The 16,930-nt window shown below is 38.6% G+C and overlaps 1 protein-coding gene across 3 annotated transcripts in view; it reads right to left on the reverse strand.

The window, feature by feature from the left end:
- The window catches only part of ATG13 (autophagy related 13), a 43,258-nt gene that overhangs the window by 17,208 nt on the left and 9,120 nt on the right, over positions 1 to 16,930 (reverse strand). For all 3 annotated transcript variants that reach the window (XM_008587878.1, XM_008587877.1, XM_008587875.1), the window contains exons 2-6: positions 5,587 to 5,668; positions 4,253 to 4,333; positions 3,545 to 3,664; positions 1,330 to 1,376; positions 187 to 327 (exon numbers count right to left, since the gene is read on the reverse strand). In XM_008587878.1, the coding sequence (XP_008586100.1) occupies positions 187 to 327; positions 1,330 to 1,376; positions 3,545 to 3,664; positions 4,253 to 4,333; positions 5,587 to 5,655 (458 nt within the window). In that variant the 5' untranslated portion in view covers positions 5,656 to 5,668. The remainder of the gene's footprint in view (positions 1 to 186; positions 328 to 1,329; positions 1,377 to 3,544; positions 3,665 to 4,252; positions 4,334 to 5,586; positions 5,669 to 16,930) is intronic.

The raw sequence follows: 16,930 nt of genomic DNA on the forward strand, positions 1-16,930 counted from the left end.
AACTGGTGGCTTTGGAAAGCTGAGCTTCATAAGGGAGGATGGATACTGATCATATTAGAGCTACAGAATCAACAACCCAACCAACCATCTGTTTAAACATAATCACAAAATACCTGAATGCCAGTCAGACAATGTGCAAAATGATGAAGCTGATGAGTGAATCAAAACAAGAGCTATGCTGTTTACCTGTACAATATGACATATTCATGCCCTTGTTTTCTGGAGAGTCTGTAGGCTGGCGTCACCCTAGTTATAGCAAGAAGAGACTTCAGCAGCAATGACAGTCTGTTGTACACCGTATAGGAAACTTTGATTTCTTTATCACACCTGAGAAGCACACAGACACTGTCAGTATTCTCCTATTAAGTGCTGGAACTGTACAAGATCAAATTTATTATTAAAACATGTTCTGAACTAAAGGTATAATTAGAGTTCTTTGTCAGTTTATCCACAGATTGTTGAGGTAAGCCAAAGTTTTACTTTCTCATGTACTAGACACAGGCAGATGAACACCAAAAAGCACCCAATATATTTATTTCTAGTTTTGAAATGGTTATCTTTCTAAGAAATAAAACAGCACAATTAAAAATAATAAATCAATATTACAATTATATATACTGAAGGTGCAAACATAATTTCAATGTACTATCTTATGAGCTGTCTACCTCTATAATCTAAAAGGAAATCTGGAGAAAAGTCTGTTTGGTACTAAAATTGTGGACTATAACCTGTTAACTACTTCCATTTAAGAAAGAAAAATAATGCCCACATCACACATACTTATCACTAAGATTTTTCTTTTGCTGTGTTGATATTTCCTCAATTTTCCTACATACTCTTGAAAACTGAAGCTTCAGGCAGGAGGTAAGCTAATCTGCCTTGAAAGAAGAAAATGGGGGAGGGAGATAACATGCATTTCCAATCCATGACCAACACAGTCTGTAAAAAGGAGCAGTGAGAGGGGAATCTTATTGGATGGCTGCCACACAGAAAATGGACAAAACAGAGTAGTCATGTTACAAGAGCTTGCAAGAGATTTAATAAGAGAACTATCTGTACTCTGGGAAAACAACAAATCCTTTTCAGCTTTCTCTGCTGCTCCTTTCCCTCTGGTGTCTGAGTCTCTGTGGACTGACGCTCCTCTGAAGGTCATCTCTGCGCCTAGGCTGGAAGCCAAGCATGAAGCAAATTGTAGCAAAGACCTATTGGCTTTGTTAAGTGGTCAGAATACCCTCCGTGACTCTGAAAACAAAGCCCTGCTTTTCACATTATGTCATCTGCTTTATCCTCAGCCATCACAGGCAAACACCCTAAAACAGAAACACTTACTTTTCATTCATTTCAAGACACCAAATTTCCAGCTCCATGGAATCTCCCTATAGATGGGAAATTGAAAAATATTTGTTTTTTTAAATTACCTTATTGTTTTTTATTACAAAGCACTACATAGTCACTGTAAAAATATTGCAAGGTACAGATAAGCAAAAAGAAAATAAACAGATATCAACTTATATACTAACCAGTCACTTTTCTAAATAAAAGTGAGATCACACTATACTATTTTTATCACTAGCTTTTTTCTTAAAAAATACATCATGGAATTTTCCTTATAATTAAAAATCCACATTATTTTTAATGGTTCCCTAGTATTCTACCATATGACTATTACTTTTTCTTCTTTTTTATTTTTTAAAAGATGACAGGTAAGGGAATCTTAACCCTTGACTTGGTGTTGTCAGCACCAAGCTCACCCAGTGAGCTAACTGGCCATCCCTATATGGGATCCGAACCCATGGCCTTGGTGTTATCAGCACCACACTCTCCTAAGTGAGCCATGGGCCGGCCCTCTTAACAAGCTTCTTACTTAAAAATCTTTTAGTTGTCTGATATCTTTAGTCAAACTGAGCCTAGTGGGTGGGAAAGAAAAAGAAAAGACAGACTAAAGCCACTCCTGTGTGTCACTCAGTGAGAAAGAGTCATATACCTTTAAACACAAGTAACCTTTTTACTAATCAGTTGGAAAAGGGCTATTCTCTTAGGGAGAGACGCTTGGGTTAGTCTATGGAATAGAGAACTGACTTTTACTCAGTTTAGATCAAATTTAAACATGTGTCCTTAATATGTATCTTTCTTATTACACTTTTTTTTTTTTTTTTTTTTGGTGGCTGGCCCATACCGGGAACCAAAGCCTTGACCTTGGTGTTACAAAGTTGCACTCTAACCAACCAAGCTTACTGGCCAGCTCCACACTCACTTTTTTTTTTTTTTTTTTTTTTTTTTTTTTGAGACCAGCCGCACCGTGCTCAGCCAGTGAGCACCCTGGCCATCCCTATATAGGATCCGAACCTGCGGCAGGAGCGCTGCTGCGCTCCCAGTGCCGCACTCTCCGAGTGCACCATGGGCTTGGCCCACACTGTCATTTTTTAATGACGTGATTAATTTTAAATTTCTCCCAAAAAAACAAAGGATAGCTAGATACTGGGGAGTATCAAAGACAAGTTGATGTGTTTTCTCTAGGACAATCAGAACTATTTATAATCTGATTTCTCACATGCTTAGAAAAGGAAAGAATTCTTCTAGGGATTCCCTTTTGACCCTCTGTGGATCAATAAGGAAAACAATTCATAGTTTAAACTAGCAATTCAATAAAGATGAAAAGTTTTATTTTACTTCGTACTAGGGTTTCCATGCAATAAATATTGATATCATTCATTCAATAAAAATTCCTGAAAGCCTACTCCAGGCACTATGCTGGATCCTGATGACACAGAGGTGATTATTTATTTATATCCTGCCTTGTTTCATAAAGAACTTGAGGAACTATAAGGTTACTGTATATAAGATGTGGCATACCTGCTGATCTCAAGAAGAAAAGTGGTTATAGTATGAATAGGAACGTGTGTTGATTGCCTACTAAATGTTATGTCAGGCACTTTACAAATAATGACTAAATGCAAAAATATTATAACCTTGCAAGGTTATGAAGTATCATGTTAGTTTGGTGGTGTTCGTGGGGGTAGGGTTAAATAATTTGGCTAAAGTCACTCAGCTGGAATCTGAACTTTGTTCTGTATAGCTCAAAACTCCATTTACCTTTTATTATATCATACAGCCTCACAATCTATTAGTGGAAATAGATTAATAAACCTATAAGTAACAATATCGGCCTCAATCCTAACATGGAATAAGGTGAGCAAACACATTTTGAAAAATATCACAATACAGCAAGTTATACTCTAGAAACAAATATAAACAAAGCACCATAGGAAGTCTAAAGAGAGCAATTACCTCTCCCACTAAAAGGGGGAGATTTTCTAGAGCACATGAGTCTTGAAAGATAAGTAGAAATATGTCATATGAAGAAGAGGGCAAAGAGCCTAGTCCATGCAGCTGGAATAATAAGTACAAAAACCATGTCCCCTTCAGAGAATGAAGAGAAGTTCAGAGAGGGAAGGGGCAGAAATAAGGCTGAAGAATGAATTGGAACCAGAGTGTGAAGAGCCTTGAGTGCCCGGTAAGGACAACATCCTGGCCATACCCTTACCTCAGAAGTTTTGAGTGAGATCTCCACACACATAGACCTCCCGACAGCAGGCAGCTGCCCTGCCAATGCCTTCTTTGCTTCATGTGTAACCTCTGGGATGTCTTTGATTGCTAAGTTGAACTAGAAAACAAAATGGATTTTTGTGTGAAACACAAGGAACACTGTGGAAACACAAAATACTATCTATGTCGGATAATGCTGGCATTGCCTTGGCTGAATGAGGAAGACATTTATTCACTTCTCCCTTCCCCATAAGAAATACCCTGCATTTGGGCTGGCCAGTTAGCTCACTTGGGAGGGCGTGGTGCTGATAACACCAAGGTAAAGGGTCTAGATACCTGCCAGCCAGCTGACAGAAAAAAAAAAAAGAGAGATATCCTTATCCTGCATCAAAGTCCCAAATGTCAGGTTGAAAAAGCTTATTACCTATTACAAAGATTAGTTTACAAGGTATTATTTTTGTCTTCTAAGGACTGAGCTTTTCACCTATCACAGCAGAAAGTCAAGAACCAAATAAATTCAGGACTAACATTCAATTAGGAACATACTTTCCAAGGGAATGGATCAAATGGAATTAGATATTTTAATGTCATGATTTAGTATTACTATAAATGGTATTCTGTATTACCGCACTCAAGAACTTTACATTCCTTCATTCCTTGTGACAAACACAACAGTATATGCCTTAGCAAAGAATAGGAATTTTACCCAGTCTGAACCAGTTGGGGATGAAGATGAACGAGTGCAAATCTTTTCACCGAGTCGAGCCTGGACAATCACTTGGACAGTCTATGAAAAGCAAACAAAAGTATGAACAGTCTGAAATTGATATGGCTCCTAATCAGGGTTAAAACCCTCCCAATGCAGGGTTAAAAAGATGCCAATTAAGGGCCGGCCCGTGGCTCACTCAGGAGAGTGTGGTGCTGATAACACCAAGGCCACGGGTTCGGATCCCTATATAGGGATGGCCGGTTGGCTCACTGGCTGAGCGTGGTGCTGACAACCCCAAGTCAAGGGTTAAGATCCCCTTACCGGTCATCTTTTGAAAAAAAAAAAAAAAAACTTCTCCCAATGCAGGGTTAAAAAGATGCCAATTAAGGGCCGGCCCGTGGCTCACTCAGGAGAGTGTGGTGCTGATAACACCAAGGCCACGGGTTCGGATCCCTATATAGGGATGGCCGGTTGGCTCACTGGCTGAGCGTGGTGCTGACAACACCAAGCCAAGGGTTAAGATCCCCTTACTGGTCATCTTAAAAAATAATAATAATAATAAATAAATAGAAAGATGCCAATTAATAATAACTATACTTCAGGCAAGGGTAGAATTTTAAATGTTCAAGAACACATAGAAAAAAACACTATACACGAAAAATAGTATTGTAAACATTTCTTAGGGTATAGTGTCAACCAATGAAAGGAATTATAGTTTGAGGCTTGGAATCTGTAATTTTCTCCCATGGCAGAAGGAAAACTGCACTTGGGGGCTACGACATTCATAAAGAAACAAGTCCAACTGCAGGTTTAAATATTCACTGACACAAGCTTATGTCATTATAGTAGACCTAAAACAAGAACTCCTAGTCAAGGATTCAGATCTTCTTACTAGCCAGCCACCAAAAACAAACAAACAAATTCAGTTATAATTCCCCATTGCCAGGAAGGAAATAATAAATGAAAGTCAAATATTGCAGGGTTAGTTGAAGCTTAGGGAAAGATGCCCCAAATGCTGCCCATTCTAGTTCATAGTCTTTGTTCCCACCCCAAGGGAACATACTGTGCCAATAACCTGGCATAACAGTTTGACATTTCTTGCAAAAAAAATTTTGAACAAGAAGCTGTGGAGAATTGGAAGCTACTTCTTAGTTACACCCCCAATACCGCCCCCACACTTCACAGTGTGGTTTACAACAGACAGAAGTATCCCTTAAAATCGGCAAGCTGCAAGCTGTTATGCTACATTTCCAAAGAGTGTTCTCAAAAGGGAGAAGCACGGAAGTTATTTCTAATAGTTCTACATTCCAGAGAACAGACATATTACTTACCTTGAGGGCAAAAAATTTAATAAACTTGTCCAGGTCCTTTCTGTCCTGGGAATTGAGGTCAGTTTCCATTGCCTATAGGAATCTAAAACAAACAAAAAAAAGTGGTGAAAAATGTGACTAATATCTTTAAAAATGGATTGTTACATCAAAGCACACAGGGATGGTATTGTCCACCAGTTTATGAATAGTCATGTGGGAGTGGGAGGAAAAAAATTTCCTTTAACTAAAGATACCAAAGTAAAAAAACTAATACTATCTCTGGGGAAAATAAATTCTACACAAATAGCTATATTTAGAAACCTAAAAAATGGATGAGGACATTTTACCTGAATCTGAAACTCTGAGTTTCAAATATAACTTATCTATTAAGAGATGTTTTATTACTCAGCATATTTAGGACTAAGTTTTAACAAGATAAAAACTTTGCTAAATATACATAAAATGAGTTAATTTGTATTACTTCGAAAGTGTACTGAATTAATTTAACTTTTGGGGATTATGAGTCCCTTTTGCGAATCTATTGACAAGAAAAACCCTCTCTCCAGAAAAATGTACACACAATTTCGGGGGTTTTCATGGATTTCATCAAGCACATTATAAATGCCCTTCCCCCAGGTTGAAATGATTTTTTTTTTAAGATATCAATTGCCTTTACTGAGAATCTAGATTCTAGAATTGAGCAACACGTTATTCCATAAAACAGAATAAGTGTTCCACCAGGTTGACACAATTTGAGATGGGCTGATGTGAAGAAAGCATTTAGGTGAGAAGAAGATGAACAAAGAGACATAAGCAATAGAGAGCAAAATTGGTTTAGAAATAATAAGTATTCCAGTTTTCCAAAGGATTGGGTATGGATGGGGAAGTAGTACAACTGGTTGGGGCCAGACCATAAGAGTCTTGAATATAATGCAGGAGCCTGATCTCCTGCACCAGAGACAGAAGCCCACTCGAGGCTTTTGAGAAACAGAAGTAACATAATCAGAGTGGTAATATCATTGGAATAGTGCTTTAGAAAGATAGCTTTGGGGATGGCTGGTTAGCTCAGTTCATTAGAGTGCAGCCTTATAACACCAAGATAATGGATTCAGATCCCCATTCTGGCCAGCTGCCCCTCCCAACCCCAGAAAAACAAAACAACGCAGAAAGATAGCTTTGCTGGCATAATGTAGAACAGTTTTTGAGTATAAGAAGCAAGGAAACCAGTTAAGGCCTTGGCAATAATTCAGGCTCATGGTCAAGGCTAAAATTCTAGCACAGACATAATTTGGAAACAGTATGGATGGGAAATATTTTAAAGGAAGAGTTGATAGTATTTAAGGACTGACCACAGAAAGCAAATAAAGGAGTGCCAGCATTTTAAAAACTGAGAAGCAAGTTAACTAGGGTTTCACTGAACAAAAAACAGAGAAGCCAGAGGAAGAGATGATTTTAAGGAAAGGCGTAAACAAAAGGAGAGAGTTGAAACAGGAATGGAGTACAAGTCGAAAAATTTTTTATTGAGGTATAACTTACATGTAGTGAAATGCACAAATCTTGGGTGTTGTTATATGGGTATATAACTACAATCCACATCATTATAGAACATTTCTAATGTTTCAGAAGGATTCTTCGGTCAATAAATCCACCACAAGGTAATCATTACTCTGACCTCTATCGCCATAGATTAGTTCTGCCTGGTTTAAATTTCTTATAAGTGTGGTCAAATATTAACTCTTTTGTGTGTGGCTTTTATTCAGCATTATGTCTGTAGGACTCATCTATATTGCAACATGTAGCAGCAGTTCATTCTTTTTCATTGCTACACAGTACTCCATGTCACGAATATATCACAATTCTAAAATAAATTCTACTGTTGATAAATCTTTGGATTGTTTCCTGTTTTAGCTGTTACATAGTTGCACATGTCTAGATGGATATGAACACTCATTGCTTTCAGAGGTAAAGCCAGGAATGTTAATACTGGGTCACAGAATATACACATTTAGCTTTAACAGATACTGCCAAACAGTTTTACAGTATATGCACCAATTTACACTCCCACCAGCAGTGTTTGAGAGTTCCAGTTGTTCCAAATCTCTACCACCACTTGGTACTGATAATTTTTTAATTTTAGCCATTCTGCTAGGGATGTGGTGGTAATTTTTCATCTAATCTGCATTTCTCCCTATTAGCACCATTTCATATTCTTATTAGCTATCTGAATATCCTCTTTAGTGAAGTGCTAGTTCAAGCCTTTTGCTCACTTTTACAATTGGATTTTGTTTCTTATTGGAGTTTTAAAAAATATATTCTGGGAAGGCTGAAAGAGCTGTTAGGAGGTTAAAAAAAATAATAAATAGGGCCGAGCCTGTGGCGCACTCGGGAGAGTGCGGCCCTGGGAGCACAGCAGCGCTCCCGCCACGGGTTCGGATCCTATATAGTGATGACCCGTGCGCTCCCAGCGCTCACTGGCTGAGCATGGTGCGGCCGGCCTCAAGAAAAAGGACAAGAAAAACAAAAAAAATAATAATAATAAATATATATATTCTGGATACTAGTATGTTGTTGTATACACATACTACAAATATTTTCCCCAGGTGTGGTTTGCCTTTCTTAAGGCATCTGTTTTTGTTTTGTCTTTTTTTAAATGAGAGACTGAATACACTAACAGACTATACATATAAAAATAGAACTTTGACACATAACCTGCAGCAATCAGCCCAGAAAGCCAACCACTATCTACAGTAACCAGTCAAGGAAGTCAGACCATCCCTAGCTATGAGTCCAGGAAGCAAGAAATAAGCACTACTAACAACTGGCCCAAAACAACTAGGACTTGATCAATACCCTAATTTTTGCCCCCACATCCAACTTAGAACCATGATGAAAAAGTCAAACATACATCCTGACCAATCGCATAGGATGGCCAGCTCCTATTTAGCCCACCTACGGTTTCCCATGCCGACAGCCTCCAATTAGGGAATGCCTGAAGCCTTCTCTTTTTTCTCTATAAAGCTTTCTCCTCCTGTACCTGCCTTTGAGCCTCTGCCAAATGTAAATGATGGTGGCTGACTCCCTGGCTCTGAATAGCCTTTTCTGTTCAGAAGAACTTTTGGCAAACTCTTCAGTTTGACCTTCAAGAATCCTTATGAGAAATCAGCAGAGAAAATAGGTGAGTGATTTTGAAAAAATAGTCAGAGGCCTGCTGGCACTTTCAGGAAAGATTCAGTCACTGAAATTGGCCAAAGGTGATCCTGTACCAAGGCTCAGCATTTGGATGTACATGTTTAGGGAACTAACTTTATTAGTTCAGTCAAGGTTTCAGGGACAAATTCAGTTACAAGAGACAGTTTATATATCATAATTCCAACTTATTGAGAAGTAAAACTGCTAAGTATACAGAAAAGAGAAGTGTCAAGTAACGAACATGTTGCCTTTCCTAAAAGGAGACCATTTTGAGAAACTAAAATAGTATCAGATGGTTAATTGTTACCACCCCACTATAAGCCTCGCATATCCTCTACCACAGGGACAAGTGGGTTGAAAATTCTGCCACCAAAAGTCTAGACAGCCTTCTTGACTCACAATGTCTATATCTGACTTTCTTTTCTCTAGACTTGGCAGACTACTGACTATCCACGTTTTTCATTGTCACTATCACATTGTAATTGCCAAAATGATTGTCTACATTAAGGGTGGAGACTCCCCAATGGTATGGCTTTTAAGGCAATACATCAGCTGCTAGGGGACTAATCCAAAGAAACAGGGCTTTTAAGTTACCTTGACTTAGTTTAAGTCAAGGCCATTTTACTTCTGAGCATTCTAGTCTCTGATTTACACTGCAACTCTTCAAACTCTTCAAATTTCCTCACTTGGGAGAGTGTGTTGCTGATAACACCAAGGCCCTGAGGTTCGAATCCCATATAGAGATGGCCGGTTAGCTCACTGGGTGAGCGTGGTGCTGACAACACCGAGTCAAGGGTTAAGATCCCCTTACCGGTCATCTTTAAAAATAAATAAATAAAATAAAATAAAATAAAATGGCTTCATTAGGTCAAAAATGTTTTTATGTCATAATTCTCCCACAAATATTGCTATCCCTTCAAATTTCACCTATTTTCCCTTGACTCCCTACTTGTAGCTTTTCTTGTCTGAGAAGTACCTCTCATTTAATTAAGACCTTTCTTCAAGATTTAAGACAGTTAACAAATAACAAAAAGTATTTATTAGAGCTTAAATAGCAATGTCAATTTAGCAATTCTCTTCATATTACTTTCATGAATAGAAATTCATAACAAATAACACTTTGAGGTTCCCAAAATGTTTCAGAACAAGTACAGATTTGTATCAGACTAAATGTTTTTAAACAATTATCTGAAAAAATAAATTCTCCCATTGCTGCATTGCTGCATAATGGTTATAGATAATCACCAACATCCAAATGCTAGACAGAAGATTCTATAACACTGTTTAACTGAAAATAATAATAATTAACTAAGGGAAGAGAACACTTGGATAGGCAAGTTCTCTGCATCTTTCACTAACTTCCATACCGAAATGCTAATTTTAAATGAAAAAGATAAATTAGTAGATTTCTACTTAAATAGGCAGATAAAAAACATTTACTTCAACTATCTTCCTGTAGTGGATTGAATTATGTCCCACTAAAACTCATTGAAGCTTGAACTGTGTCCCCCAGGGTTTATGTATTAGAAACTTAGCACTCACTATGACTGTTGAGAAGGTGAGAAATCCTATTATGGTAACTGAAAGGTGGAGCCTTGAAGAGGTGATTGGAGTGTAGGACCGTGCAGTAGTGAATGGATTAAAAATGATGGTCAGGGGCATGGTTCTGAGGGCTTTAAAAGGAGAGTCTCTGTCTCTGTCTCTCTCTCTCTCTGCTCTTTCTGCTTCCACCATCTTGCCATGTGAGACCTCTGGGTCACTGTCATCACCACCACCAGATGGACTTTGGATTTCCCAGCCTCAGAAACCATAAGCAATAAGTTTCATTTTCTTTATAAATCACCCAGTTCCGTGTGTTTTGTTATAAGCAACAGAAATGGACTAATATACTTCCCAATCCTCAACTAAAAGCATGGAAATATAAAAGCTATAAATAAATTTTAAAGATAATGAGAGAATAGAAGAGGAAATAATAAATGAAAGATATCAATAAAATATTAAAAAAATAAAAAGTAAACAGACTGGTTAAGCATAAAGTTTTTAATGTTTATGTTTACTTCTGTTCCCTCCTAAAACATCATTAAAATGACCCAAAAAAAAAAAAAAAAAAAAAAAAAAAAAACAAACCCACACGGACAAGAAGAATAGGCACAGAGATAAGAGCATCAAAGTTCTGGAAGAAGGAAAGTAGAAGGAAGGGATAACTGACTGAGAAGAGCAGAGCTGATAGCCAAGCCAGCCAGGGGGTACCCTAAAGAAAGCAAAGTCATTGAAGCAAAGAACCCAAGAAAGGCTAAAGAATTAGAGATGCTAGATATCTCCTAAAGTAGGGTGGCAGACGGGGTTGAAAACAGGAGGACTCTTTGAAAGTCCATAGAAGAAGCTATTAGACCCTCTACCCCCAGCTCCACACCTTGTCCCTGACCCTACTTGGGCCAGAACTGCACTTCCTCCATTTCGTCAGAAAACTGGATGTTAACTTTCTGGAAACGCTAAATCTGAAGGACACTTGACTGTAGTCATCAAAGTCTACATATCCTCAACTATAGGACATTCCACTCCTACCCTCCCCCCATCGTCAGTCCCCTTCCTCACTTTGCTTGAAAAACACTGGCAGCCATGTTGGAGGCTTTCCTCAAGTGACTGGTAATCCTTGGCTGTACCATTCACACTTGAGCATGAGGCACCAAAAGACTCAGGGTACATGAGTGAGGCTGACAGACTTGTGGGCCTCACAGCAGGGTTATCACTGAATTCCTCCAGAGAAGCCTCTAGTCTCTTGCCGGGGATGAGTATGAGACTGCCTAACAGCTTTCTGGAAGCAATAAGCAGCATGAGGAAGCAAGTAAACAGATTTTCACCTACCTGTCTCCGTTTAGCTGTTTGCTAACTGGTCACTCACCTCCCCACCAAACACATAAACTATGTTTGAAATTCCTGAACCTGGAGGCTTCCTATTTTACTATCCGAACCTCAGTTATCTAGCCCCTCCAATTCTTGAGCCATTGCAGGGTCTGTGGCACAAGTCATTTCACTCCCTATTCTCTCTGTAGACACTCAGGTTGTTGCTTCTTCTGCATGGCTAAACCAGTTACAACTCCTCCTCTAGATTTCCTTCTTTCAAAAATGTGGAGAAACCTCTCCTTTTCTACTTCCCCCACTCTCTGTCCTAGCATGTTTGTATCCCTTTGCTGTAATTTTTATAGAGTTTTAGATGAAAAAGAAGTAGATCCACATGGTCAATCTGTCATGTTTAGCCAGAAATTTGTGCTCATATTCAAACATCCCTGATCTTACAGAGCTTATATTCTAAAAAGTGAGGAAACAAACAATAAAAAGAATAAATAATTAAAATACATGTTTGAAAGTAATAAGAGAAGATGTCTGTAGAGAAAGATTAACTGAAAAGGTGACATCTGGCCAGGATCTAGAAAGTGAGTGAATGAGCCATTAGAATATACAAGTAAAACACAAATGCAAAGCCTCTGAACAGAAGTATGCTTGACATGCTTGAGAACAAGGATGAGGATGTAGAGCAACTGGAACTCTCTCATACATTGCTGATCAGAATGTCATTTTGGAAAAGTTTGTCAGTTTTTTATAAAATTACTGACCAAGCAATCCTACTTACCATATGAACAATTTTACTCCTACGTAGTTACCCAAGGTAAATGAAAACATATGTCCTCAACTTTTATAGCAGCTGTAGTCATAACTCCAAATGGGAAACAGCCCAAACATCTGATAAGCAGAAAATGTATCCATAAACTATGGTATATTCATACAATGGTATATTCAAACAATGGAGTATTGCTCAGAAAAATAAAACCAACCAACCAACGAACTGCTCAAACAAACAAAAAACCAGGTAAATACAACAACATAGATGAATCTCACATAATACTAAGTGAAAGAAGACAGACACAAAAATACATACAGTATAAGCGCCGGCCCGTGGCTCACTCGGGAGAGTGCGATGCTAACACCAAAGCCGCGAGTTCGGATCCAATATAGGGATGACCGGTTAGCTCACTGGCTGAGCATGGTGCTGACAACACCAAGTCAAGGGTTAAGATCCCCTTACCGGTCATCTTCAAAAAAAACAACAACAACAGGGCCGGCCCGTGGCTCACTCGGTAGAGTGCGGTGCTGATAACACCAAGGCCCCGGGTTCTGATCCCATATACAGATGGCCGGTTCGCTCACTGGCTGAGCGTGGTGCTGACAACACCAAGTCAAGGGTTAAGATCCCCTTACCGGTCATGTTTTAAAAACAACAACAACAACAAAAAAAAAAACATAGATGAATCTCACATAATACTAAGTGAAAGAAGACAGACACAAAAATACATACAGTATAAGGGCGGACCCGTGGCTCACTTGGGAGAGTGTGGTGCTGATAACACCAAGGCCACAGGTTGGGATCCTTATATAGGGATGGCCAGTTAGCTCACTTGGGAGAGTGTGCTGCTGACAACACCAAGTCAAGGGTTAAGATCCCCTTACCGGTCATCTTTAAAAAAAAAAAAAAAAGAAAGAAACCTAATTGGGATTTAGATGATTAGTAACCTAGTCCTAATTTATAAAAGTAGTGGTCAGAATAACAAGAGAGTTTGCTTAAACATTTTCAAGGCTAAAATGTAATCTCTAGTGATAGGAAGCAGACCAGTGTTGCCTGGTGCTGAGAGCAGGAGGAAGGGATGGAACAAATGGGGAAGGAAATAAGGTAGAGAGTGATAGAAATTTCCATATTTTGATTGTGGTGGTGATTACAAGAGTTACACATTTGCCAGCACTTATCAAACTGTACATTTATAAGGAATGTAATTTATCATATATCTATTATATCTTAATAAAGTTGATTTTTAAAATGAATTGTTTGGGTTCTATGTAGAGAACAGACTGTCAAAGGGCAAAAATGAAAGAAGAGATCAGTTAGGAGGTGACGATTATACTCCTATAACAATGGATTAGCACAAGACATATTAAAAATATGGATTTATACCAACTATACTTAAATGATGCCAATCATAGGTTTTCTGAAATGAAAATTTATATATGAAACTAATCTAGTATTAACAGTTAACCAATTAATATTTACTTGACTTATTTTAAGGATGAATATTATTAATCCCAAATTCAGTTGTTTTGTGTAACAGTTCCTGTCATATTAACAATATTGCTTTTACATTGGTATAATGTCTTTTTCTATTCACACAAACTCTATAAGCAGTAACCTCAAAACTATTACAGAGATAATAGGATGTTTTGCCTGCAATTAAAAAATAAACAACTTGCTGACAAATGCTCAGCACAAACATTATTTTCAAGATCGATAAGAATTTAAATACTGTATTACCTTAAAGTGTTTTTAAATTCATTTTTATCATGTGAGAATATGTAGGTTTGGGGAACACTGAAATTAAATTTACAACTTTACATTTACTTCCAAGTTAACAGGGGAAGAGCAGATATAATCCTTTCTCACCATAGTCATTTTTTCTATAGCAAGGATTTTTACATGTCCCCCTAACATTTTGCTTTCCAAAGTAGCTGTGTGATAAACGAGGGAAGAAGAGAAAATACTTCATTATAGTAGACTGCCAATTAATAAATGTAGAAGGAATAACAGAACTAGAAAATAATCATTTTGCAAACATAGGAATAACTGATTCAAACAAACTACCAATGAATGCTAAATCTGCTAGGTGAGTTTGTTGGCAAATGGTATATTTACACAATTTGTGGGAAAACAGATTACTTACTAATTACAAAGAGAAGTCTGGTGAACACAATCTTAACAAAGTGACCAAACATAACATACCATCATTTGAAAAAATTGATATCACATCCCTTCTGAAGTGATGTAGTGAGAAGGACATGATGTATAGCTTATGCAGCTTTCCTGCTAAAACTGTATAACATGAATGTAACCAGGAGGAAACAATCAGACAAGCTCATATTTAACGACAGGACATATTACAAACTAACAGCCTTCTTGTACTTTTCAAAAAATGTCAATGTTATGAAAGACAAGGAAAAAAAAAAGGCTGAAGGGCCGAGCCCGTGGCGCGCTCGGGAGAGTGCAGCGCTGGGAGCGCAGCAGCGCTCCCGCCCCGGGTTCGGATCCTATATAGCTATGACCGATGCACTCACTGGCTGAGCGCGGTGCGGCCGGTCTCAAAAAGGACAAAAAAAAAAAAAGGCTGAAGAACTGTTTTAGATTAAAGGAGGGGGGAAGAAAATGGGGGTTGGGGAGAGTTTGAATAAGGGGCACAACGAATAATTACAATTTCTAATAATGAATATGCTAATAATGTTGATTTGATCATGACATGTTGTACACAAGTGATGGTAGTCAAGCCTGTACCCCCAAAATATGTACAATCAATTATGCTTCAATTTAAAAAAAAAAAAAAGATTAAAGGAGAATAAAAAGATATGACAACTAAATGCAAAGCTTGATGCTGGACTGGTTCCTGGCTTTCTTAAAAAGTTGCTATAAATGGCAGCATTGAAACAATTGGCAACATCTGACCTATCTATATAACAAGTAACTATTACATCAATGTTAAATGTTAAATTTCCTAAATTTGATACAGTTACACTTTTGTCAACATTCTTGTTCTTTTTTTTTTCTTTTTGTCTTTTTTCGCGTCCGGCAACGGATTGCAACCCTCAGTGTCGCGCCCATACCGGACTGGGACCGGCAACGGGATCGCAAACCTTGGTGTTGCCCCCGAACCTCGCTCAGCCAGTGAGCGGGAACCGGTCTGTATGTGGGATCCGAACCCTCGGCGGGAGCGCCACTGCGCTCCCAAGCGGCGCACTGCAACAGTGCGCCACCGGACCGGCCCCAACATTCTTGTTCTTAGGAGATATAAGTAACTTCTCTCAAGGACCCAGAAAAGAAAAAAAAAAAAAGTATACAGTACATGAGAGAGAGAGAAGTAAAGTATTATGGTAAAGAGTGAACAAAGCATGAATCTAGGTGAAAGGTATAAGAAAATTCACAGTAATGTTATAATAATTTTTCTACAGATCTGAAATCTTTCAAGAAAAAAAAAAATGTAAGAGCTGGCTGGTTGCTTAGTAGGTTAGGGTGCAGTGTTATAACACTAAGGTCATGGGTTCAGGTCCCCTTACTGGCCGGCCACCAAAAAATAAAAATAAAATAGCAAATAAAGAAAAACCCGATTGTCATCAAATGGTCTATAACGGGGTGGAGAACTTCACTAATTTTCACCCAGCATAAGTTTTCTAAAATTAGGTCTATCTCCTTATGGACCTACTTCAATTACAATTTTTCAGTATGAATAACTGCTCAAACTATACTTCCAAGACCCCATCATGGGATATCCTTGCCTTAGAGTGAAGGTGGCAAAGAGTTCAATGCACTGTGCCATGATAAACCGGAGTTTAAAATCTCTGAAAGGGACTTCCCAAAACAGGTTGGACTGAACTGATGTTGTCAGCTCTCCCTCCCACTATAAACATATAAAAATGTAGATAAAATGACTATAAAAATATTTTGATACACAGCTGAACCAGAAAGACTGAGAAATCCCAGCTTGCAGAAAAGAGTTAAGTCAAAGTCACAGATGTAAGGAAAAACTGATTTGAGGGAGCTAAGGCCTATGGGGGACAAGGGTTAGGTTCTTCTAACAAACAAATGAGAAAACAGTGGGGTTGGGGGATATGATCTCAATCTCATAGGGAGGTAAAAACCCACTACCCTGCTTAAAGCCCCAGAGCCAAGAGCTTCTTGATCAGAGAAACTAGAAGAATCCTGGAGAAGCAACAAAGAAGTTTGCCATCTATCATGGCAAAGTTAGGAGGTGGAGAAGTTGCTTTTAAAACATCAAAATCAGGGGCCGACCCCGTGGCTCACTCGGGAGAGTGCGGCGCTGGGAGCACAGCGGTGCTCCTGCCGTGGGTTCGGATCCTATATAGGGATGGCCGGTGTGCTCACTGGCTGAGCGCGGTGTGGGGGACACCAAGCCAAGGGTTGCGATCCCCTTACCAGTCACAAAAAAACAAACAAACAAAAAAAAAAACCATCAAAATCAGGGGCCGGCCCATGGCTCACTCGGGAGAGTGCGGTGCTGATAACATGAAGGCCATGGGTTCGGATCCTATATAGGGATGGCCGGTGTGCTCACTGGCTGAGCGCAGT

This window comes from Galeopterus variegatus, unplaced genomic scaffold, assembly GCF_000696425.1.
Source record: "Galeopterus variegatus unplaced genomic scaffold, G_variegatus-3.0.2 Scaffold4577, whole genome shotgun sequence".
Lineage (NCBI taxonomy): Eukaryota > Metazoa > Chordata > Mammalia > Dermoptera > Cynocephalidae > Galeopterus > Galeopterus variegatus.